We start from the raw sequence: 25745 nt of genomic DNA, 5'->3' as shown, positions 1-25745 counted from the left end.
TTTCGTATTTATTTGTGAAGGGACAGCACATATTAATGAATATTTAAAATGTAAATATGTAAAGAATTTAGCCAGGTCTAGTCCTGTTCTACTCCTGGTTTGGTCCTGGTTTAGTCAAGGTTCAGTCCTGGTTCAGTCTCGGTTCAGTCCCGGTTTAAATCCTGGTTTAAATCCTGGTTTAGCCCTGGTTCAGTCCTGATTCAGTCCTTGTTTAGTCCTGGTTTAGTCCTGGATTGGTCCTGTTTTCATTCTGGTTTTAGTTCCAGATTAGTCCCGGTTTCATCCTGTTCTCATCCTGGTTCAGTCCCATTTCAGTCCCGGTTTACTCCTCTTACAGTCTAGGTTCAGTCCTGGTTTAGCCCCGATTCCGTCCCAGTTCAGTCCTTTACAGTCCTGGTTTATGTCCCGGTTCAGCCCTGGTTCAATCCCGGTTCAGTCCTGGTTTCAGTCCTGGTTCAGTCCTGGTTCAGTCCCGGTTCAGTACCTCAAACCGGGCCCAGTCCCAGGAGGTGTTTCGGTGCGTGGGCCGGTCCAGGTGTCCAAACTGGATCTCGTAGGAGGCTCTGGGGCTGTGGACGCTCACGGGAAACTCCACCTTCAGGAACTTATGAGACTCTCTCCACTCCACCTGCAACCGAGTCCAGGGACATCGAGTCAAACCTCGCGCTGGGGGAGTTCTACATGTATGCGTATGGCGGAATGTTCAGCAGTTACCATGGTGACGCAATGCACAGTCTTGTAACGAGTAAGAAAAAATGTCATGTTACTAGAGAAAGGAATTATCAAGGACAAGTGGACCTCTTTGCTTAAAGTGTGATAAGTTTTGTTTTTTGTTTTTTTTTCACGCTAGGGGTGTTCTACATGAATGTCTAATGGAGGAAAGTTGAGGCACACATTAGAAAACACTGTCAAAAAGTTTTAAGATCATCTGAAAACTCAAGAAAAAACTACAAAACTGATTTAAAGCGCACGTTTTCAGGAGGCCGTGGTCAGTCCAAGCGAGTCAGAGTCCAGTTTAAGAGTTTGATTTTCAGCAAAAAGGTGAGAATGAGTCTGAAAAACTGTGGGCTGTTGATATTTTGGGGCTCAGTATTTCTTATAGTGTGAACAGTTTCTTTACAATAGTGGAGAGATTTTAACCTGTTTGTGTAATACAATCAGATTTGAGCTGTAGAGGGGAGAATAAATAACTTTAATAATTAATTATTGGTTCATTCTGACATGTTTTATACACAGTTCAGGTCTTTAATGATACTGTCTGTTTAAAAAAGTGTTTAAAGGGATTTTCCTGTTTTGTGTCAGTGACATAAAGTAGATTTAACATTATAATTTATCCATAACCACAAAGACGAGTGTGGGAGAGGCTCTACTGTGTGTGTGTGTGTCTGTGTGTGTGTGTGTGTGTGTGTGTGTGTGTGTCTGTGTGTGTGTTGTGTGTGTGTGTGTGTGTGTGTCTGTGTGTGTGTTGTTTGTGTGTGTGTGTGTTGTCTGTCTGTGTGTGTGTGTGTGTTGTGTGTGTGTGTGTGTGTGTGTCTGTGTGTGTGTGTCTGTGTGTGTGTGTGTGTGTGTGTGTCTGTGTCTGTGTGTGTGTGTGTGTGTGTGTGTGTGTGTGTGTGTGTGTGTGTACCTGTGTGTTGTACCTGTGTGTGTGTGTGTGTGTGTTGTACCTGTGTGTGTGTGTGTGTGTTGTACCTGTGTGTGTGTGTGTGTGTGTGTGTGTTGTACCTGTGTGTGTGTGTGTGTGTGTGTGTTGTACCTGTGTGTGTGTGTGTGTGTGTGTGTGTGTGTGTTGTACCTGTGTGTGTGTGTGTGTTGTACCTGTGTGTGTGTGTGTGTGTGTGTGTGTGTGTTGTACCTGTGTGTGTGTGTGTGTGTGTTGTACCTGTGTGTGTGTGTGTTGTACCTGTGTGTGTGTGTGTGTGTGTTGTACCTGTGTGTGTGTGTGTGTTGTACCTGTGTGTGTGTGTGTGTTGTGTGTGTGTGTGTGTTGTACTGTGTGTGTGTGTTGTGTGTGTGTGTGTGTGTTGTACCTGTGTGTGTGTGTGTGTGTGTGTGTGTGTGTTGTACCTGTGTGTGTGTGTGTGTGTGTGTGTGTGTGTGTGTGTTGTACCTGTGTGTGTGTGTACCTGTGTGTGTGTGTGTGTTGTACCTGTGTGTGTGTGTGTGTTGTACCTGTGTGTGTGTGTGTGTGTGTGTGTGTTGTACCGTGTGTGTGTGTGTGTGTGTGTGTGTTGTACCTGTGTGTGTGTGTGTGTGTGTTGTACCTGTGTGTGTGTGTGTGTGTGTGTGTGTGTGTGTGTTGTACCTGTGTGTGTGTGTGTGTGTGTGTGTGTGTGTTGTACCTGTGTGTGTGTGTGTGTGTGTGTGTGTGTGTGTACCTGTGTGTGTGTGTGTGTGTGTGTGTGTGTGTTGTACCTGTGTGTGTGTGTGTGTGTGTGTGTGTGTGTTGTACCTGTGTGTGTGTGTGTGTGTGTGTTGTACTGTGTGTTGTACCTGTGTGTGTGTGTGTGTGTGTGTGTGTGTGTGTGTGTGTACCTGTGTGTGTGTGTGTGTGTGTTACCTGTGTGTGTGTGTGTGTGTGTGTGTGTGTTGTACCTGTGTGTGTGTGTGTGTGTGTGTGTGTGTGTTGTACCTGTGTGTGTGTGTGTGTGTGTGTGTGTGTGTGTGTGTTGTACCTGTGTGTGTGTGTGTGTGTGTGTGTGTGTGTGTGTGTGTGTGTGTGTGTGTGTACCTGTGTGTGTGTGTGTGTGTGTGTGTACCTGTGTGTGTGTGTGTGTGTGTGTGTGTGTGTGTGTGTGTGTGTACCTGTGTGTGTGTGTGTGTGTGTTGTACCTGTGTGTGTGTGTGTGTGTGTGTGTGTGTGTGTGTGTGTGTGTGTGTGTTGTACCTGTGTGTGTGTGTGTGTGTGTGTGTGTGTGTGTGTGTGTTGTACCGTGTGTGTGTGTGTGTGTGTGTGTGTGTGTGTGTTGTACCTGTGTTGTGTGTGTGTGTGTGTGTGTGTGTGTGTGTGTTGTACCTGTGTGTGTGTGTGTGTGTGTGTTGTACCTGTGTGTGTGTGTGTTGTACCTGTGTGTTGAACTTGAGGTAGGGGCAGTTGGCGTCCATGATGATGTCCTGGGTGATGGAGCTTCTGTCGCTGATCCTCAGACTGAACCGGACTGTGGCCCTGAGCTGATCTGAGGTCAGAACACGAGTCTGATCCACCAGGTCCACCACCGGCCTCCTGCAGCAGAACATGTTCAGAACAAACGAGAAAAACCAAAGACCGGCCTCCTGCAGCAGAACTCAGAAAAACGAGAAAAAACAAAGACCGGCCTCCTGCACAGAACGTGTTCAACAAACGAGAAAAACCAAAAGACCGGCCTCCTGCCAGAACGTGTTCAGAACAAACGAGAAAAAACCAAAGACCGGCCTCCTGCAGCAGAACTGTCAGAACAAACGAGAAAACCAAAGACCGGCCCCTGCAGCAGAACGTGTTCAGAAACAAACGAGAAAAAACCAAAGACGGCCTCCTGCAGCAGAACGTGTTCAGAACAAACGAGAAAAACCAAGACCGGCCTCCTGCAGCAGAACGTTCAGAACAAACGAGAGAAACCAAAGACGCCTCCTGCAGCAGAACGTGTTCAGAACAAACGAGAAAAACCAAAGACCGGCCTCCTGCAGCAGAACATGTTCAGAACAAACGAGAAAAACCAAAGACCGGCCTCCTGCAGCAGAACATGTTCAGAACAAACGAGAAAAACCAAAGACCGGCCTCCTGCAGCAGAACGTGTTCAGAACAAACGAGAGAAACCAAAGACCGGCCTCCTGCAGCAGAACGTGTTCAGAACAAACGAGAAAAACCAAAGACCGGCCTCCTGCAGCAGAACGTGTTCAGAACAAACGAGAAAAACCAAAGACCGGCCTCCTGCAGCAGAACATGTTCAGAACAAACGAGAAAAACCAAAGACCGGCCTCCTGCAGCAGAACATGTTCAGAACAAACGAGAAAAACCAAAGACCGGCCTCCTGCAGCAGAACGTGTTCAGAACAAACGAGAAAAACCAAAGACCGGCCTCCTGCAGCAGAACGTGTTCAAAACAAACGAGAAAAACCAAAGACCGGCCTCCTGCAGCAGAACGTGTTCAGAACAAACGAGAAAAAACAAAGACCGGCCTCCTGCAGCAGAACGTGTTCAAAACAAACGAGAGAAACCAAAGACCGACCTCCTGCAGCAGAACGTGTTCAAAACAAACGAGAAAAAACAAAGACCGGCCTCCTGCAGCAGAACGTGTTCAAAACAAACGAGAAAAACCAAAGACCGGCCTCCTGCAGCAGAACGTGTTCAGAACAAACGAGAGAAACCAAAGACCGGCCTCCTGCAGCAGAACGTGTTCAAAACAAACGAGAAAAAACAAAGACCGGCCTCCTGCAGCAGAACGTGTTCAAAAACAAACGAGAAAAACCAAAGACCGGCCTCCTGCAGCAGAACGTGTTCAAACAAACGAGAGAAAACAAAGACCGCCTCTGCAGCAGAACATGTTCAGAACAAACGAGAGAAACCAAAGACCGGCCTCCTGCAGCAGAACATGTTCAGAACAAACGAGAGAAACCAAAGACCGGCCTCCTGCAGCAGAACATGTTCAAAACAAACGAGAGAAACCAAAGACCGGCCTCCTGCAGCAGAACATGTTCAGTACAGACCATATATACTGTATATATGAGTGGATGTAGTTAACCTGCTACCCGCCATGTGCCAAATAGGAAGTTCTCCAGGAGGCTCATCCGGCTCCAATTGACTTACATTAGGATCTTGTCACCCCTCTCTCTGTACCTGCTGCTGTGAGCCTCGTCATTTTGGTCTTAAAATATTTGTATGAACTCGCTCTACATGATCCTAAATTTTTTTCACTATTTTGTCCATCAAAAAAAAATCCTATTCGTAACAGAGTCTGGCTCCAGACTCGCTCCTGTAACCGTGAACATCAGGAGCCTCATTTGAGCGGAGCTGAACGCTGTGGGGGACGTCACACTTGCTTAGTCCACTTCTTTATACAGTTTATGGTACAGATGAGAGAAACCAAAGGAAATACTGGCTACGAATCACCATGGCCACAGGAAGCAGCCTCGTAGCGAGAGGGAGATTAAAAAAAAAAAAAAAAGTATTAAAATATTTTGCACAATTTAGACATTTTTTTATGAATATTTTGGGAAGTGACACATGTATGCTATTATGTGTATTTAGATTTTAATTTAATTATTTTAGGCCTAAACATGCAGGTTTACGGAGGTTATATTGTCAACGTCAGGTTTCCCGCTTGAAGATTTACAGCACCAATGATAAAAATGACTTTGAGCTTCAATGTGAATCACTGAAGCCAACTTTAAGTCATGTAATGATCAACCAATAATTTAATAAGGAGTAAGATCATAACATGCATGGATGTATAAAATCGCTATTAAATTGTGACCAAAGTTTATAGAAGAACCCCAGGAATATTGACGCTTCTCTAATGGATAAAACCCTTATATCAGAATAAAATACAAGTATTATTGTGTAGTTTTATGTTATTACTGGCCTGTATTTGTATTCTATCTTTATGTTATTAGTGGATTAAACATTAAACACAGATGGACCTGGTCTGCAGGTGGTAGTCCATGACGTCCCAGGCGTCCCAGTACAGAGGAACGTCATCGAACAGGACAAACCTGTTTCCTTCACATCCGTCCAGAAGAGCCTCCCTGCTCCACAGACACAGAGGGGCACAAAATACTGTTTAAATATGATTTAATACTGTTTAAAATACTCTTTAAATCATTTATAATGAAACAGGGAACAGCACCTGCCGGACGAGACCAGGCAGAGCGATGCCAGGCTGCCGTCTTTGTTTACAACAGCTCTCAAAATGCCGTTGTCCATCAGCACAGTCCCATCAGCCTACGGAGGAACACACTTTAAACAGGAGTGTTTAAAATGACATGAGGTATTAGACTATAAAACAGTGAGAAGAGTGTGGTGTAGTGAAGCGAGGTGAGGCCGTACCTGCACCGTGACAGACACTGGACTCAGAGGTTCTGTTGGTTTGACCGGAGCTAAACCAACACTGGGGACCTGCACCAGAGCTGGACACACAAGCAAACTCAGATTTACAACATTTGAGACATTTGACAAAAAAAAAAACTAAAAAAACATTGGTATTGACCCTTCTTTATTTTAACACAATGGCCATAAAGAACTGATTTACAGATTTACTACAACAGGTGAGATGATTTCTGCTTTAGTCAACAATTTTTTTAGTTAGTTACTTTCACCTTTTTGTTGAAAATCAAACTCATGAACAGGACCACGAACGCTCGGGCTGATCACAGGGAAATGAAAACGTGCTCTTTAAATCCATTGTGTTTTCTCATATCTTAATCTTTTCTCAATCTTAATCTTAATTCATCTTTTCATAAGATCTTAGTCTTCACCATAGTAACTATTTGTGTTGTAGTCAAGACCGCACTAATCGAGACCAAGACCAGTCCAAGACCACAGGGTCCCGAGACCGAGGCAAGACCAAATCAACACCATCTTTGTGATTTTCAACTTTTATTTGTATTTTACACTTATTTTGGCACATTTATATCAATGTTTCTAGAAATCTATCTCCATTTTATCACTTGTCGAGTGTCGAACCTCGAGACCAAGACAAGACCGAATCCAAGCGCCTTCAGGACCGAGAGAAGATCGAGTCCAAATTCCTTCAGGACCGAGACAAGACCGAGTCCAAGAGCGATTGAGTCTGAGATGAGACCAAAACTGCAAAAAAGGCTGGTTTTGAGACCAAGTCCGGTCTCGAGTAATGTGACACTAGTAACTACTGAACATTACCTCACAAACATACAGACAGAACACCCAAAGCGTGATGTCAGTGGAAACTATCGATTACCGTATTTTCCGGGCGATTAGGCGCGGCCTTAACTCTTTCCCCCCTGGACGCCGACTAGGAACAACCCATACATATGTTACTAGGGCTACACCCATAGAGCATCACTGCATAAAAGAAAACAGACTTCCACCAGTGATTATAAATGATTTTTACACTCATGAACTTAATTGTAACACAGACATATTTGTATCTCTGGAAACCTTAGACTCTTAAACATCCATAAATGAAGAGTTCAATGTGATTCAACTCATTTATAGGTGTATAACAGCTCACTGAAAATGAGAGTTTACCTGGTCAGGTGCAAAATCGAAAACAAAAAAACTACATTCAGCATTTGATATCTGCATGTTCTGAAAACTATATTCATAAAAAAATAAAAAATATACTTTGTCAAAGTATTTAAACAGATTTCATATCACCAGATACAGTACAAGTGTGCACCTGTTTGTACCTGTTGTTCACCTGTGTGCACCTAATTCATTTTTTTCCATTTAACTTATTCAACTCATTTAGCTTATTCAACTAATTTAGCTTATTATAATATAATAATATAATAATAAAACTCTTCCCCGTCAGTGTGTGTCCAGTATTTGTCATCTTGGTTGTTTTCTCAGGTGCAGAGCTCCGCATAAGTGTTTTTTCTGTAGTGATTCTGTTACACATCGCATCTTGGAAAAAAAGACTGAAATATTTTAAAGGACTAACCTGGGCAACAACCAGATTTCAGGGCAATTTTGGTTCATAATCGAGTATAAAGCTCAGATAGTTTGTTGGGACATCGCAGGACTCCACACAGACGCATCAGCGACATTCTCACCTTCTCCCCGAAAGTCCGTCGCTGTCACTGTTTTCCACTTTATAATCAACTTCATCATCACTTTGAAATCTATAAAAGTCACTTTCTCTAAACTTATCCATAAAATACGTCCGCTCCTCATTATTTCTAAAACTGTGCGCCGCAGCGCCGCAATCTTTCCATTGCACGTGTTTCGTGTTGTGTTTTTTCCGGAAGCTACCATCGTCACTATTTCGATTAACTTCGGAAAAAATCGGCGAAAACATATCCTTGAATCCTATTGGTCAGTCTAGTGTCGGTTGTAGTGGCCCCCACCGATCACAGTCTCTGTTTAAATGTGAAAAACCGAGCCGTTTCTAAAGGTCGTCAAATCTTGTCTTTAGTGATACGGCGGAGGAGTCAAAAGTCGTCATTAAGGAAACAGGGGGGTCGTCAAATGTCGTCTTCATGGGGGAAAGAGTTAAGCCTCCAAAAACGACTGCGCGCCTTATAATCCTGGAGCGCCTTTTATATGAATTTACGCGAGTGTTCCAGTACAACTTCAGTAAACGACAAAGCCGCACCACTTGCAGCATTACGGCTAACGTAGTCAGGAGCATCGTGGAGAAATACGTACTGTGATTCCTCATTTTTCCTGTGGACGAGGAAAAGATGAGCGACTGGCTGCGAGAAGTTTACCTTAAGAGACCGGATGGCTTTTTCCACACATCTCCATCCCTATTGATCTGCGACTCCAGCAGTAACAGATTGTTGTTCAGACGCAGCCGCGATTCATTTTCAAATAATTTTACCAACAATGGCCAATACAGAGAATGAAACACACGAAGATCAGAGCAAGAACCAGTGTGCGAACATGTGGCTCCAGAGTGAGGCAAAATTGGGGGTGAACGTCTGTTCAGGACCTGCACACACAGAGACGACCCGATGTTCCCCCGTGATCATGTACCAACCAGCATTTGTTATTTTAGGCTTTAATTAACCAAATAATTTTATGGCAATAGCCTATTCAATTGATACAACTTCAAAAAGTCCCTGCTTTTAGCCTAGTGTGAGAAATACAGTCGGACTAGATCCAAACCAGAGTCCTGAACCAGCGGGGGCAGCTCCGGTTCAGGCCGGGCTCAGAGGAGCTGGAGCGGGGAGCCTCGACCTGAGGAAGCGCTTTCCCGGGAAAGAACCAAATGTGCCAAGGACGGACGCTCAGAACAACATATAACAAACCAAACTGGACTCACGCTTCTGTCCGGATGCTGCACCACCTCGGAACCAGCCGCGGTTCTTGAGCGCGGAGGACAGGAGCAGCGCGCCGGACCTGTAGTCCACAGCGCATTCTTGCTTTTCCGCACTGAACCAGTGCGCAGACGACGGAACGTACCCGCTCGGACTCAGTCCATCAAGCACTGGTCTTGCTCGCAACCATCTGGAACCAGCACGTGGAGGACAGAGCCTCCGGACCATCTGACCAACGAACTTGTAGGACGACAGAAGACCAAGGACCAGACCCCAGCCCCGTCCTGAGGAGCTGTTGGCTGCTGCTGTTACCCGAACTCTGGGCTGATGCGGTGAGTTTGAACAAAGTTCTACATGTTGCTGTTTTATGAGTTCATGGTGATAATTTGAGATGAGGACGGCCCGTGGTTTTAACAGGAACATCGGTGTTGATAACTGGAGTATCGCTGTTTTACCGGGAAACAGAGACACGTCAATCGAACCAGTTTTGGTTGGTTTGTCGGTGTGAACGCAGACCACACTGGAGTGTATTTGCTACATAATAACAATTTTATTGCCTGGTGCGACCAAATAATCGAACTAGCGGTGTGAAAACGCCCCAATGTGTTATTTTTAGTTATAACCGAACAATTATGAGTTATTGTGAATACCTGACAATTTATTGGTCTCAGACAGTTTTTTGTTTTTTACATGTTACACATGAACAAAGTTGAGAGTTAACGTAACGAGTAAACGCGTTAAATAAAGTTTGACTGATTTACCTAACTGTTGTGTTTCGTTTAACGCGCCTTATAGTCCAGTGCGGTTTATATGTGAAAAAAGTTCGGGAAAACGACAGTGCGTCTTATAACCCGGAGCACCTAATCACCCGGAAAATACGGTACATTCAGTCTTGAAAAAACCCTTATGTGACCACATCCCTGTGATTCAGCTCTAATAGTCCTCCCAAAACCAGACCCTCCCAAAACCAGACCCTCCCAAAACCAGACCCTCTCAAAACCAGACCCTCCTGCGCGTGTGATTCAGCTCGTTCTCATCTAACCCGAAGCCTCCTGTGTGTGTTTGTGTGTGTTTGTGTGCGTTTGTGTGTGTGTTTGTGTGCGTTTGTGTGTGATTCAGCTCCTCCTCACCGAACCCAGATCCTTGAACATTGACCACCTCCTGACGTTCCCAGGACAGAGGGTTAAACACGGCGTCTGATCTGCCTCCAGAGCTCAGCGCCGTCAGAGCGTTCTGAAGCAGCTTTGAGCCAGATCCTTGGATTTCTAAAGGGGCAAAAAATAAACAGAACTGAAAACTACAGAGATGAAAAGCAGAGTCATATCAGGTTTACTGCTTTCATTTTGGTTTATCTTTGCATTGACTAATATTTAATAACATGTGTATAAAAGACAATTTAGTGCTTTTATTTTGGTAGTCACCAAGTAGGAACACTTTGAATAAAAGTGTGTTTAGATTGACTTCTTCTCTCAAATGTAAAACTCTGTTCCACCTTGTGATGTCATGTAGTCATACAGCACTTCACTGTGTTTTTAAACTCCACACACCTTCACTAGAATCATTTGGGCTGCGTTCAGACTGCAGCCTGAAGTGACCCAAATCAGATTTTTTTTTACCGCCATGTTCCTGTATCTGATCTTTTAATGACAGTCTGAACCACACAGATCTGATTTTTTCAAATGTGACCCAGGACACTTGGATATGTGCTCCTGAAACCGATACATATCTGATCTGAGTTTATTTGGATATTTCATAAATGATAAATTACATTATGTTCCAACAGTAATCAAAAACCATTAGAGCAGGAGAGTCAAACTCAAATTGACAGAGGCCAAAATTAAAAACTGGGACTAAGTCATGGGCCAAACTAAATATTTATTGACAAATTTCAACCACATCTGCATGTTTTCTCTTCTTTTGAGATCTGTAATGTTAAACCTTTTCTTATTAAAATAAATGTTTAATAATAGTTTTGCTTAAACACTGAATCCAGAACAAGCAGAATATAAAATAACAACATAATTTTAAATAAATAATGTCTCTGTAGCTTTTGAACTCCTTTTAAATGTTTTTTTCCCAAGCCAACAACCAGTCAAAAATAACAACTTGCTTCAATGAAAATCAAGTCTTTCAACTATGAACAGTCAAAAATCATAAAGAAAACATTAATCCAAGCTCAGTTTGCTAGTCTGTGATTTATTCTGATGGATATGGGTCCAAAACAGAAACAAATGAAACAAATACTTTGCATCTCTTCTTAAATACAAGTTCATCAAAGTAGTAGTTTCAGTAGTACGTAGTCGTATTAGCAGTGCAGCTCTAATACATATTTGATATGAGCTTGCCGGCCGAATATAATTATATTGTGGTCTGACATGTCTGCATTAAAGCAATAATGTGCTTCTGTCAGATTCTTGTAAAAGAATGTCACATTACTCCAGACACAAAATAAATAACTGCATTTCAGAAAGTTTTAGTCACATTCAAATGACACGTTAACTTAAATTCCTTCTTCTGCACACTCACCTATAATATTTTTTTTTATATCTTCGTTTAAACATTTTCATATTTGGGCTTTTTCTGAGCTTAACACTTCCAGATTTTGACCCCACAAACTGAAATACAAAAATTTTTCCTTGTTGCTCTGGTCATTTTAAAGAGACGCTTCCCCTTAAATTGTAAGTACTTTCCCTTTCTATAAAATGTTTCTGAATAGATTTGGTAGTTCTTTCCTTTTGGCCTTGTACATTATTTCTGTTGTCTGTCTGTGAAGAGTTACTGAGACATTTGTGAATGGAACAAAACACAACTCCAGGTCTGTTTTTGAGGAGGTAACGGCTTTAGAACATGACTTAAAGATCTCAAGAGTCAGTTTTGTGTAATATTGGACCTAACTAGAGTTAGGTTGTATGGAGGATTTTTTTTTGTTTCAAATTGTCAATGATAGATTATAGATGCAGTCGCCTTGTAATTATGATGACCAAAAAAAAGAGAATAAAAATTCATCAACTCTGGACGTGGTGGGGCTAAACATTTGCCAATAGATAACGACACTGCCTCGTTATCTGTGAGCTGACAGGCTGTCAATCAAACTCCCTACGTTTCTAGCGTAACTGACTTGTCTGCGCTGCCGGTACGTGGTTTACGTACGTCTGTCACGCAGTCCACAGACGCACAGACGCTGTTTACTCCACCAACGCAACAGTTCTTAGCGGCTTTTTTTGACCTATATCTTCCTCGCAGTTCGCACAAAGTTTGTTGCAATGACGACAAGAATCCAGGAGCAGTTCGCCGCAAAAGAAAGTCCGTTTTTGAGGTCGCTGAAAGAAGAAGACAAGGGGAAAAGCAGCGAAGCCAAACTAAGGTGATTCTTGGAGATTCATTCCAGCGATGGCGCGACTGAAGCAGACGCAGGGTCTAAAGACTGAACCACTGGTCCACAAATTACTCCTGGACAGGAAACTTCTGCTTATTATGAAAACGTACTTTATTTCCAAGAGTTAGACAAACGTTTTTCAGGACACGAAAGCGATATCCTATGTCTGAAAACGTCATTTTCAAGGCAAAGAAAGAGTCCGCTTGCTGCTGCGTGTTGTAGCTAATTCATTCGCACGGAATCTCCGCGCAACCTTTCTCTGCACTCCCTTTCCTGCTCCTCTCCCGTCTGCGCACGAATCCGCTCCCCCGCTCCTCACTTCTCCGTCTTGCCTAACCAACACTGTAGTTGTTTACAAGTCATGTGCAGCACACCGGCTGTAAACAAACCTGTTTCTGGCGTAAAGAGGAGGAGGGAGGAGGCGTTTCTACGTAGGAGCTGTAGGGGAGGTGGTTTCACGCATGCGCAACATTTGAAAAAGGACAAACAGTCGCTGGATTTCTCGTTCCTTGGAAAATCCTCTATACAACCTTTAAGCGAGTTCTGTACCTTCATAATATCTTAGTGCGTCCTCCACCACCAGCTCGATGCAGCTCCCAGGGATCACGTCATGAAACTGGTTCAGAAGCAACAACCTACAGAAAAAAAAAATATTTCTCAGTTTTTTCCTGGCTCTAGGTGTTTTTTTTGTTTCTCTGTGTGTGCACCTCCACAGCTCCTTCAGCCTCTTCTCCGGATACTTGAAGCTCTGGTCTCGGCTCAGGGCCAAACAGCTGCACACCTCCACATCGTGCAGCAGAGTCTCGCACTGACGGTTTCCACGTTTTATCTGCAAAACGACAAACATATATCACGTAAAACTGACTCTCGTGAGCTTTAAGTCGTGTTCTAATGCTGGACCTCGTACCTGGGCCTGTGTGGTGTAGGTGCCGTTGTGCAGTTCCAGAAACAGTTCTCCGCTCCAGGTGCAGAGGAGCTCGGAGTCTGACCGCAGCTCGGAGAAGAGGGAGTCGGGAGAGGACAGACGAACCCTGAACATGGAAAATAATTTGTAATAATTTATTCTGAATGTCAGTTAATGAAATTTTAAGTAAGTGAGTCTGAAAAATAACCTTAAACTTTCAGCACAAATACTTTCGAGCCTTCAAATTCAACAGTCAAAATTCAGAGTGTAAGGCAGAAGCAACCGATCCAAAGTGATCCGATCTAACTTAGTAACAAAGAGGAAATGGACCAAATCCTCCTTTGGTCCATTTGAATTTTAAAGGTTGTATAGAGGATTTTTTTTAAGGGAAGAGAAACACAGCGACAGTCCTTTTTCAAATGTTGTGCATGTGTGACACCACCTTCCTCCTCCACAGCCTCAGTAGAAACACCTCCTCCCGCCTCTTTACTCTAGAAATCACGCTTGTTTACAGCCGTGCGTGTTCAGAATTACCGTTGAAGTGACCTGTCTAGAAATAATTTAGCGACTGACATGTCAGTTTTTAGACCCTTCGTCTGCTTCAGTCGCGCCATCGCTGGAAGAAATCTCCAAGAATCACCTCAGTTTGTCTTCGCTCCTTTTCTCCTTCTCTTCTTCTTTCAGCGACTTCAAAAATTAACCTTTTTTTTGCGGCGAACTGGTCGTGGATTCTCGTCCGCCATCGCAACAAACTTTGTGCGAAATGCGAGGAAGCTACAGTTTGAAAAAGCCTCTAAGAACCGCCGCAAAACCACGTAATCCCCACACGCCGACGAGTGAGTTACACTCGAAACGTAGGGAGTTTGATTGACAACCTGACAGCCAATAGAAAATGAGGCAGCCTCGTTTTCTATTGGCTGATGTTTATCTGGCCTCACTACGTCCACAGTTGATAGATTTTCATTCTTTTTTTTTTTTTTTTTGGTCATCATAATTACAAAGCTGCTGCGTCTCTGTAATGGTATTTTAAACTTTTATTGACAATTTGAAACAAAAAAAAATCCTCCATACAACTTTAAATGCGCTTAATTTTCACTTAATCTGACAAATTTGAAACATTAAAAAAATTGTTTTCAAACAATACTTGAAACCATTTTTAAAATCCTAAATCTAAAACAACCTTTAAAATGCAACAAACGCGAAATTACATTTCTCACTTAACTCTGAAAAAACACGTTTGCATTATTTTTATTCTGAATGTCGGTTAATGAAATTTTAAGGATACATTTTCAAAGTGTTTAAAATTAATTATAAAGAAAAATAAGCTTAAACTTTCAGCCATCAAATTCAACACATGCCAAGGCAGAAGCAACCGATCCAAAGTGATCCGATCTAACTTAGTAACAAACGGGAAATGGTGCAGTGAAGCGATCTGATTGGTCGCTTGGCAAAGGACAATTTCAATTTGTCAACTGGACAAACATTTATTTACTGTATTTTCCGGGCTATTAGGCGCTCTGGATTATAAGACTCGCTGGCATTAAATTGTCTATTTTCGAACTTTTTCACAAATAAACCGCGTGGGACTTTAAAGGAAACCCAACAGTGTGATGGGTGAGTGGTTTTGTTTGTTTGTTCGTTCACGGTGACTCTGGGCTTTGTTCAGTTGTGGCGTGTAGGGAGGGTGTGTCTGGGACCAACAGATTGTCGGTGTGTTCTAGGGCTGGGTATCATTAAGAAGTTACCGATACGATACATATCTCAATACATGGGCCACGATACGATACGCTTTCCGATACAGTGAGCTTTTGATTCAATACGATTCAATACAATATATTTCACATCGATTCGATATGGTTCATTGTAAAAAAGGCTAAAAGTTGGCTCTGATACTAAAAGTCCACTAAGTTTGTGAAAAGTGAATGTGAAAAACATCCATTTTACTCAAAACAGTGAAAATGTCAACACAACTGTAGCTCTTACACAAACTAATTTAGTAAAAATATACCTAAAATACTCCTGACGATATATCGATACAGCAGCCCACGATATCGATACTGTATCAGCACATTAAACGATACGATATATCGATATTTTGATATTTTTGCACACCCCTAGTGTGTTCGCAGTGACTCGGTTGTTCAGTTGTGTTTAGAAGTGGCACATTGCACTCGCTTTTTTGGTTCGTTCCTCCGTTCCGTTCCTCGTCGGCGTGGAGTGATGAGTGTGTCTGTGGGTGTGTTTCTCTGTGCGGTCGCTGTCTGCTCCGTGTGTTTGTGTGTCTGCGGGTGGTGCGGCTTTGTAGTTTACTGAAGTCGTACTGGGACACCTGAGTGGATTCGTGTGTGGGGCGCTCTGGATTGCGGGGCACGGTCGTTTTTTGATGTGGTTAGAGGCTTAAGAGCGCGACTAATCGCCCGGAAAATACGGTAGTTCGAAAACTGCAGTTGAAGTCTGAAGGGAGGAGCTAACTACACTGAAACTACTCTGGAACTAACACACACACTTGTTTACAGTTAATGTTCATAACGTGGTCTATTGAACTTGTGTGGGGTCATATTAGAATCATTCAGGCTTTTAATGAGTCCTCTGGGCCTGACTACCGCTGTTGTTCTTTGTTTTAGGTTTGAGGATGGACTTGTCGATGGGAGACAGATGGTGTCTCAGTCCTCCATTTCTGATCAAGAAAGGAAAAAATAGCTTCTTTAACTCTCCTCTCAAACCAATTATTTTCTCTGGCTCAGATCTGTTCCTCACTGTCCTCAAAAGGAGCGGCCCGCGGCATTTAGGTGGAGATGTACAACAGACCGAGGTCCTTTTGAGGTCCGTGTGAGTGGTGTGGTCCTCTGTGTCTTTATTAATTTATTTATTTTTAATGTATTTTATTGACTTTATTTATTTATTGCTATTCTGTAATTTTGCTCTTATTTATTTTACTGGTTTTATTATTTTAAGACTAGTATGATTAAATCTGAGCATTTATTTTATAATTTTATTATTGCTGTTATAATGTATTTGTGCAGCACTTTAGAAACAGTTTGTTTGTGAAATGTGCTATAGAAATAAAGTGGATTGGATTTTAGGTCAGGGGTCATCAAACTAAGGCCCGTGGGCTGATTCTGGCCCCCCAGCCCCTCTGCCCCTCCACTTGAATTGACCCTATGAGACAATCCTCAAAAGTGTCATGGCTTTTTTTTAAATTATTATTATTACTTTTTGGCAAATAATAACACATTTACATCTTGTATTTTGTAGATTTTTTTCAATTAAAAAATAATATATCACGGTACGATATTTATATATTGATATTAGGTTATTAGGATTACATATATTTACATTTACTGTTGAATTTTTGTCAACCAATGAACACAAAGTCAAAATAGCAAACAGTGAACAATAAAGCAACTGTAATTCACACAAGCAGACGTTCGGTTATCGTAGTTGTACAGTTGGAGGTATCAGGACTAATGATCAGGTCATACTATTCTGTCATACGGCCGACCCGAACCCCAGTCCCCATCGCAGTCAGGAGCGATAATGTGGCCCGCAGAGAAAAAAGTTTGGCGACCCCTGTTTTCGGTGGAGCTTTACAGCAGACTGAGGTCCTGTGTTGCTCTCTCATCTGTGTTGGTACTAGGGATGGGCATTCGACGAAATTTTCTTAATCGATCGTCGGAAGAATGAACAATTAATCATTAACGTTTTTATATTAAAATGATCACCATTATTATTACTATCTGCACTAATCTGCTTAAATAAATTCAACTTTACGACATATAAACCGTAATCACTCTAGAGCCACATCAGCTGTTTGACATTATCATGTGTTTAATTCAGTTTTGTTCAAATCTCACAGAAACAAAACTTAAAACTGCATCGCTAATTTGCATAAACTAAGTGAAGATAAAACTCCAGCTCTTGTGTCGCTGATGTGGTTCAATTTCTGTCGGATTAAAAGACATGACTCAGGTGAATACAGGTCAGTGTGACCAGATTTGCGTTTGTCAAAACCAGGACAGCGTACGGGGGGAGGGGGGCGGGGCCTCGTCATCCACATTGAGCGACTCTCACCTGGCAAAACTTTTTCCCACTGGACACAGAAACATATGTGCTGCTTTATACACTGTGCACATGGACTCACACTTGTCCCGAACGGAAAGCGTGGAATTTCTTGTACAAATCATCGTTAAATCCACATTTGTGCTTCGGTACGTTGCAGACTGACCCACTGTTTGTGTCTCGCTCCTTCTGAATGCAGAGCGCTACATGTACGGACCCCCGTTTGGTCGCCCTACACTACGCACAGCAACCTACATTCGGTTTGTCGATTAAAATTAACGTAATCGATGAAATTCTTAATGATCAATTATCGATTAATCAACTAATCATGCCCATCCCTAGTTGGTACATCCTCTTGTGAAGTGGCTGTTTTGTTTCTCCAGTGTGGCGCTCACTGCAGTCTTCACCACACTGAACGGAGTAAACTACATTGTTTTGTCTGTGGCTCGGTGTTTTGTCTTCAAGTGTTCGTAGGTTTGAAAATCCTCTAGTTTTTTCAGAAACACAGGCCAGGAAAGGACAAGTTACACCCTTTCTACTTCAGTGCCTACATGAAAACCTTATCTCTTTTATTTGTTAAGTGTAAACCCCGCCACAGATGAGAACAGCCAAAAGGAAACAGCCTCTGTCCTCCACACTCACACACAATCGACGCTTCTGCCTCGGCGTCTTGGATCTTTAATGTGAAATTTTACGCTCTGAATTTTGACTGTTGAATTTGAAGACTCGAAACTATCTGTGCTCAATATTTAAAAAGGTGAAATTTATTTTGAATGGGAAAGCGTGTTGAAAAATTCAGAATAAAAATAACTCAAACATCTTTTTTTCACAGTTAGAAAATCCAGAGCAAGAAATTCAACATCTGGAGCAAATGATCTTCCATACCAAACCCAAACAGTCAGACACAGACTCATATCCTCACATCGTCACGTCAGGTCAGAGTTCAACATCCTCCCAGTGTCGACGTGCAGACATTGTCCACAGACCCCCCCTCTGAGACCAAATAAGGGTCCAAAGTGACGCTGTAAATCTACTGACTCAGAGTGACATCAAATATTAGTATTGTTGGGTTTGAGCTGAGTCAGGTTCATCCTCCTGGAGCGTCCTTTTGGAGATGGGAAAATGAAAATACTCAATACTTACACAGGCTCTGCTTTCAATATTAGTTTAAGTACAAAAAATAAGTATAAATACCACCAGGAAAGCAGATATTAATGAATTGTTATTAAAGAGTTATTATTGATAATATATTTTAAACCTGTGTGTATCTGTAATGTGTTTTTTTTTTCCATCTAAATTTATCTAATGTCAAATGTCTAAAGCAGAGGTGTCAAACTCAAATTTTAGATTAAAAATTTAAAACTGGGACTAAGTCATGGGGCAAACTAAATATTTACTGACAAATTTTCAACACCATTTGCATGTTTTCTCTTCTTTCGAGATCTGTAATGTTAAACATTTTCTTATTAAAATAAATGTTTAATAATAGTTTTGCTTAAACACTGAATCCAGAACAAACAGAATATAAAATAATAACAACATTTTAAATAAATCATGTGTCTATAGTCGATCTGTGTGCAGTGGGCAGCTCTAATACAGATTTGATATGATCTTGTGGGTCAAATATATTTATATTGCGGGCCAAATTTGGCCCCCGGGCCTGAGTTTGACATGTCTGGTCTAAAGATACACTTGTACTTAACTATATAATGAATGTAGATGAAATATTGTAAATTGTAGAGTTGGATTAAAATAAAATATGCTTCTTCCTACTTGTTTCTTGAACATTGAATGTTTTTTAACAATTTTGTTTTTCTTTATTAAATGTCATGAGTATGAAGACTATATGTTGTGTCTTCATACCTTTAAAAAAAAAAAAAGTTCAAATACATTAACTCTAACTCTAATAATAGATTTGTGGTGGTTGGTAATGATAAAACTGTGAAATGAGTGTGAAATTAAGGAAAACTGATGAGTCAGTATAGTCACATTTTCTTTGTGTTTTGGTCGTTTTTAAGCAGCTTTTCTGTATTTTACCAAAACAAATGACAGTTTATGTCTCTCTTTACTGTCGGCTTGGATCAGATTGGTCCAAAATAGTGACACCTGGGACATTTCTTGTATAAAACTGGGTCAAATCAGTGGTTTTGTATAAATCTGCTGGGACAAGGGACACATAATCAAAACTGGGACTGTCCCAGGTCAACAGGGACGTCTGGACACCTTAGTATTATGGCCGAGTCTCATTTCTCTTTCCTCACTTCCTTCTCCTTGATTCCTCGATTCTCCATTTTTCCGCTGTCAATCAAATGTTACGTGGTTGGCCCAAAGAAAACCACGGACTGACCATTTGATTGACAGCTGGAAAACGGAGTATCGAGGAAAAGGAAGCGATGGAAAGTGAAATGAGGCGCGGACGGGGTGTAACCTGCCGTCCTTCCTCGCTGACAGACAGGGGGCAGTGTTATTCCCAGCGGCGCTCCAGATGCACTGACCTGGGAAGTCCATCTGTGTCCTGGACGCGCTGCAGCCGGTCCAACATGAGCTGCGTGGGACCGCCGCCGCCGTCGCCAAACCCGAACAACGCCGCGCTGTGATTGGCCCGTCCTTTATCTTTGTTGTTCCTCACGGTTTTGATGAGCTGAGCAGAAAAAGGGAAAATAATATAAGTAATGATAATTGTGATAGTATTTTTTGATATCGTGACATCTCTGCTCCAAATCACCAACACAAAACTCACGTCTTCCACTTTTCCTTTCATTTCGTAGGAGTTTCCAGGCGGGAAATGAGTGAGGACTTTAGAGCCGTCCAGACCTTCCCAGAAAAATGTGTTGTGCTTCGAAACAAAAGAAACACAAATGTAATACAATTTTAATCAAGCGTCACAGCATTAGTGAGTTATTATTAGTGCCACTTTAAACAAACTTGAGAGGTCGTGACTCACAGGAAACGTATTGACCAGGTTCCAACTCAGCTTCTGCGTGAGGAAGTTAGAAATGCCGCTGCCCTGCATGATCTGAGGGAGCTGGGCCGAGTAACCGAACGTGTCCGGGAGCCAGAACTACGGAAAAAGGCCGGAGGTGTGATCAGAGGGAGCGTGAGAGGGAGTGTCAGAGGAAAGAGCTAATGAGCGTTTTGGGGATTAAACAGCTGAGGTCTGTGGAAAGCGAAATCAGGTGTGATGAGCAGGAGGGTTTTCCCTGAAGTGAGCAAAAGTGAAAGCCTGTCTTATTTGTGCAATCCAGGCTTATCAAAGCCTCAGTTTCACCAAAGTGACTGACCAGACGTGATCTGAGTTTTTATCTTAGCTCTGTCTCCAAGAATGTCTAAAGAAAACGTTTAGTCAAAAGTTTCAGACAGTGTAGTCACTCACACACCTGTGTCAGAACACACCTGTCTCTGTCTGATACAGATGAAAATGTGACTTTTATAGTCGCATGTTGCTTGAGACTTTCAGTCCATACACTCTGCACACAGGACACACGTGTGGACGCTGCACTCAACACAGAGACACAAACCATATAAAAGCCTGTGGCCATTATTTCATTAAATGATGCTGCACATGTGTCTGTTGTTGTGTCTGTTGTGAGGGGTTAGGGTCAGGGGTCAGGGTGTCTGTTATGAGGGACAGAGCAGCTTTTCCACACAAACAGACGCTGGTTTGGACTCTGAGGATGACTCTGGGTTCTGTCTGTTCCTCCTGTGTCTCTCTTCATTCCCTCGTCTCTTGCTGCCTTTCAAACTGCAAACACCTTTGTGCAGATTTGATCATTTCTTGTTACATACATGTGAAGAGTTCTGTCACCGCTTCACTTTCACATACAGTGTAACTTAAGCTCTGCACACACTAAAAAAACATCACATTTTTGGCCCATTTTCTGTGATGCCATTGCTCTGTCCTTCTCAGAGTCACTGGGAGCACAAAACTCACCTTAAACTTCAGGCCTGAATTCACTTTGGTCAGACTCAATTTTGTTGCTGTCATAGAAACAAAAAATGGAGCTTCATTCAGCTCAGGATTTCAGGATAAGCCTGGATTTATTAAGCCAATTTGGTGGACGACGACGACTACTACAACTACTACGACTACTACGACTACTACAACTACTACAACTACTACGACTACTACGACTACTACGACTACTACGACTACTACGACTACTACGACTACTACTACGACTACTACGACTACTACGACGACTACGACGACTACTACGACTACTACGACTACTACGACTACTACGACTACTACAACGACTACAACGACTACTACGACTACTACGACTACTACGACTACTACGACTACAACGACTACAACGACTACTACGACTACTACGACTACTACTACGACTACTACGACTACTACGACGACTACAACGACTACTACGACTACTACGACTACTACGACTAACGACTACTACGACTACAACGACTACAACGACTACAACGACTACAACGACTACTACGACTACTACGACTACTACGACTAGGGCTGAGTATCATTAAGAAGTTGCCGATACGATACATATCTTGATACAGTGCACTTTCGATTTGTTATGATATATTTCAAATCGATTCAATACGGTTCAATAAAAAATAAAGTCTAAATCGTGGCTGTGATACTAAAAGTCTTTGCTAAACCACTTTTTCTTGTGCAAAGTTCATATGAAACACAAACATTTTAATCATCAAAACAGTGAAAATGTCAAATGTGTCGCATAAATGAGTTTCCTTCCACTCCTCAAGCCACAAAACTGTAGCTCTGTAACAAAATAATTTAGTAAAACACACGTAAAAATACTCTTGGTGAAATATCGATACAGTAGCCCACGATATCGATACTGTATCATCACATTAAACGATACGATATATCGATATTCTGATATTTTTGCACACCCCTAACTACGACTACTACTAAGAAAAAGAAAAAGAAGAAGAAGAAGATTTTAAGAGCAAACTGAGGAGTCTGAAAGCAGCAGTTACAGCGAGAGGCGACATTTTTTCAATACAAAGTGAACTGGAGCCAGAGTTGATGGAGCTAAACATTTTATGCACTGATAAGCAAAGTATATTTCAATTGACAGGAAACATTTTACAAACCTCTTTGCAGTAAATCCCAAACTCCTGGTTAAAGAAGCGTTGTCCTTCTAAAAACTGTCGCACCATGGACTCTCCTGAAGGCAGGTTACCGTCCTGAGAAACACAAGCTCCATTATCACAAACTGTAAAACACAAACTATATCCGTACGTATGTTTCAAGGCAAGGCAAGTTTATTTGTACAGCACAGTTCGTACACAAAGTAATTCAAAGTGCTTTACAGAATAAGATAATAAAAACAAATCAAAAATAAATAATAAAGATTAAAAAAAAAAGAGAGACATAAATTGGAGAGAAGAGTGCGGAATGAAAACCTTTCAGTTATTTGCACAGTTAAACAGAAATGTTTAGAGCCTGGATTTAAACAGCGTCACAGAAGAGTCTGTCTCACATGTTCAGACTGTTCCAGGTTTTAGCTGCATGAACCTGAAACTCTGACTCCCCTTGTTTAGTCGTGACTCTGGGCACCAGCAGGAGTTGGTCCCTGAGGTCCTCAGAGTGTGAGATGTTCATATGACACTAACATGTCACAGATGGACTTTGGTGCTCGGCCATGGAGACACTTGTACAAGCAGAGCTGCTTTAAAGTCTCTGAGCCACAGGAGCCAGTGCAGAGACCTGAGACCAGGACTTATGCGCTCGTACTTCCTAGTTCGAGTCAGGACCCGAGCTGCAGCGTTCTGGATGTTGTGGATGTTGTGGATGATGTTCTGGATGTTCTGGATGTTCTGGATGTTCTGCAGCGTCTCACAGCTCGTTTGGAGAGACCAGTGAGCACAACATTACAGTATCTAACCTACTGGAGACAAACGCATGGATAAGTTTCTCCAAGTCTGATTTAGACAGTAAACCTTTGATTTTTGCTCTGTTTTTTAGATGGTAAAAGGCTGCAGATGTTATTGATTTGATGTGGCTGTTAAAGTTCAAGTCTGAGTCCATTATTACCCCGAGATTTCTTGCCTGATTTGAAGGTTTTAGAGAGAGAGACTGGAGGTGATGCTGACACTGTCCCTTTGTTTCTGTGGACCAAACACTATGACTTCAGTCTTGTCAGAGTTTAGCTGGAGAAAGTTGTTTTGCATCCACACACTGATCTGTTGGATGCAGTGACAAAGTGAGTCCACTGGTCCATAGTCTCCTGCTGCCAGAGAGACGTAGATCTGAGTGTCGTCTGCATAACTGTGGTAGGACACGTTATTGCTGCTTATTAACTGGCGTAATGGCAGCATGTAGAGATTGAACAACATGTTTCACACTGCTTACCGGCGCCATTTTGAGGACTTTAGACAAACAACAAACAGCATCAAATGTACAAACGTTACCATCTCCACCCAGGTTCCTCCCACAGGTATAAACTGTCCCTTCTTCACAAAATGTTGGATTTCTGCGTAGAGGCCGGGGTACCAGCTCTTCACCCACTCGAACTGCTGAGCCTGGACACGAGACGATGAAGATATGATCCCGAAGAAACACGTTTAGACTCACGATTTCAAACATGTTTTTAAATGTTTAACCTGAGAACAAGTGAAGATAAACTCTGGGTTTTTCTCCATCAGGCGGATCACGGTCACCCAGCTCCGCCCACACTTCCGAATGGTCTCTTCGTACGGCCAGAGCCAAGCTGCAAACGTAAAAAAAAAAAAAAAAAAAAAAATCAACCAATTAAAAATAAAGAAATAAAATAAAATAAACAAAAATAAAAAATAAAACAATAAAAAAAACAAAATTATATGAGGTGTAACTGTTGAGCTTTAACGTTACCAAATTAAAGATGGACTGCGTAACATTTCTAGTCCTGCTCGTCTCCATGGAAACGTTATTGCTTTATTGTCTAGAACATTCCACAGTATAGATTAAACCTCTTTATCATGCTACATTACAGATCAGATCTGTGGAGAGGCGTCCCTGTTCACAGAAGGAACTATTATACTTTTGAGCAACAGAAACACGTGGAATAAATAAATGCTAGATCGATATGTTTAAAGTCACACCATGGAACATTTCTCCATGGGGACAAGTAGGCAGCGGATCCTCTATCAGAAAAGTTGCGCAATGCAGCTTTAACTAAACAATATTTGGTAACACTTTATAATAACTACACCTTATTTAGCCTTAATAAAGCATGAACAAAGGCTTAATTAATAATGAACAAAGACTTAAGTATTAATAAGATTCATCATTAGTAACTACTTAATTACTACCTTAATTAGCACTTGCACTTAATTTGCTTGTGCTGTAAATAGTTACTCATAATTATTTCATACTTAATTACTCATGAACTAACCATTTGAGCATTTATTAATCATTAGTAAATAAATGAGAGAATGATTTACTAATAATGCAAAGCAATGATAATTCAGGCAGCTGTTATCTGTTAGTTAAGTCTTTTTGAGAGCTTTTCTAAAGTGAAGACAAATTATCCTTTATTAAGCATTTACTAAGCGTGAATCATTATTAATTAAGTCTTTGTTCATTATTAATTAAGTCTTTGTTCATGCTTTATTAAGGTTAAGTAAGGTGTAGTTATTATAAAGTGTTACCCAATATTTGATTACGGGAGTGTTTTTTGTCCATGTTGCACAGGTAAATTGTGTTGGGTTTTTGTCGCCCTCTATTGGTAATGAAGAATATTATGCTTAAAAAAATGAGAACAGGTCCAGCTCAGTGACGCTGTATGAAAAATGCACTTTAATACACTTTAAAAAATGTAAATATTGAGTATTCCACCTGTATTTACTCAAAAGTGACACAAACTTGCACAAAATTACACAAACTTGCAGTGTAATCCTTCCAAAAAAAGACTCATTTATTATTTTTCACACTCAGTAATGTAGTTGAATCTGTTTTATTTCATTGTTGTTTTTATATCGTGTTGATTTGAATCTGAAGCACTTTGGTCGCCTTGAGTGTTATAAAGGGCTCTGTAAATAAAGTTTGATGGAGAGTGGACTGTAATATTTGTTTATTTCCTTTTTTCAAGCAAATCACTGAGTCAAACTTTATTTCTAGAGCCCTTCACAACACTCAAGGCGACCAAAGTGCTTCACATTCAGATCGACACAATATAAAAACATTAAACAATGAAATAAAATAGATTCCACTACATTACGGAGAGTAAAAAATAATAAATTAGTCTTTTTTGAGAGGATTACGCTGCAAATTTGTGTAATTTTGTGCAAGTTTGTGTAATTTCTGAGTATAAACAGTAGTGTGGTGCATCGAATTACAGTAAAAAATAAAGTTTCAGATCATCTTGATTAGAACCCTGCATTAGGTCCAAAAGATCCAAAAGATGATTTAGGAAGAAATTTTGAAGAAAAAGGAGATGTTTTAGAGATTGCATGAGATTTCCTGAAAATTGACTAATTTTGA

General features: G+C 41.5%; 1 protein-coding gene across 1 annotated transcript in view; it reads right to left on the bottom strand.

Moving 5' to 3' along the window:
- The window catches only part of man2c1 (mannosidase, alpha, class 2C, member 1), a 56503-nt gene that overhangs the window by 15777 nt on the left and 14981 nt on the right, over positions 1–25745 (bottom strand). The window contains exons 7-21 of the mRNA XM_055155203.1: positions 23888–23994; positions 23696–23806; positions 22376–22468; positions 20220–20336; positions 20016–20111; positions 19771–19916; positions 13220–13343; positions 13020–13141; positions 12862–12947; positions 10067–10201; positions 6022–6101; positions 5822–5916; positions 5616–5720; positions 3067–3223; positions 485–628 (exon numbers count right to left, since the gene is read on the bottom strand). Coding sequence (XP_055011178.1) covers positions 485–628; positions 3067–3223; positions 5616–5720; positions 5822–5916; positions 6022–6101; positions 10067–10201; positions 12862–12947; positions 13020–13141; positions 13220–13343; positions 19771–19916; positions 20016–20111; positions 20220–20336; positions 22376–22468; positions 23696–23806; positions 23888–23994 — 1718 coding nt within the window. The remainder of the gene's footprint in view (positions 1–484; positions 629–3066; positions 3224–5615; positions 5721–5821; positions 5917–6021; positions 6102–10066; positions 10202–12861; positions 12948–13019; positions 13142–13219; positions 13344–19770; positions 19917–20015; positions 20112–20219; positions 20337–22375; positions 22469–23695; positions 23807–23887; positions 23995–25745) is intronic.

The sequence above is a fragment of the Boleophthalmus pectinirostris genome, unplaced genomic scaffold (genome assembly GCF_026225935.1).
Source record: "Boleophthalmus pectinirostris isolate CB_2022bp ecotype Guang Dong unplaced genomic scaffold, ASM2622593v1 HiC_scaffold_2, whole genome shotgun sequence".
Classification (NCBI taxonomy): domain Eukaryota; kingdom Metazoa; phylum Chordata; class Actinopteri; order Gobiiformes; family Gobiidae; genus Boleophthalmus; species Boleophthalmus pectinirostris.
This window is presented reverse-complemented; position numbering and strand designations above follow the sequence as displayed.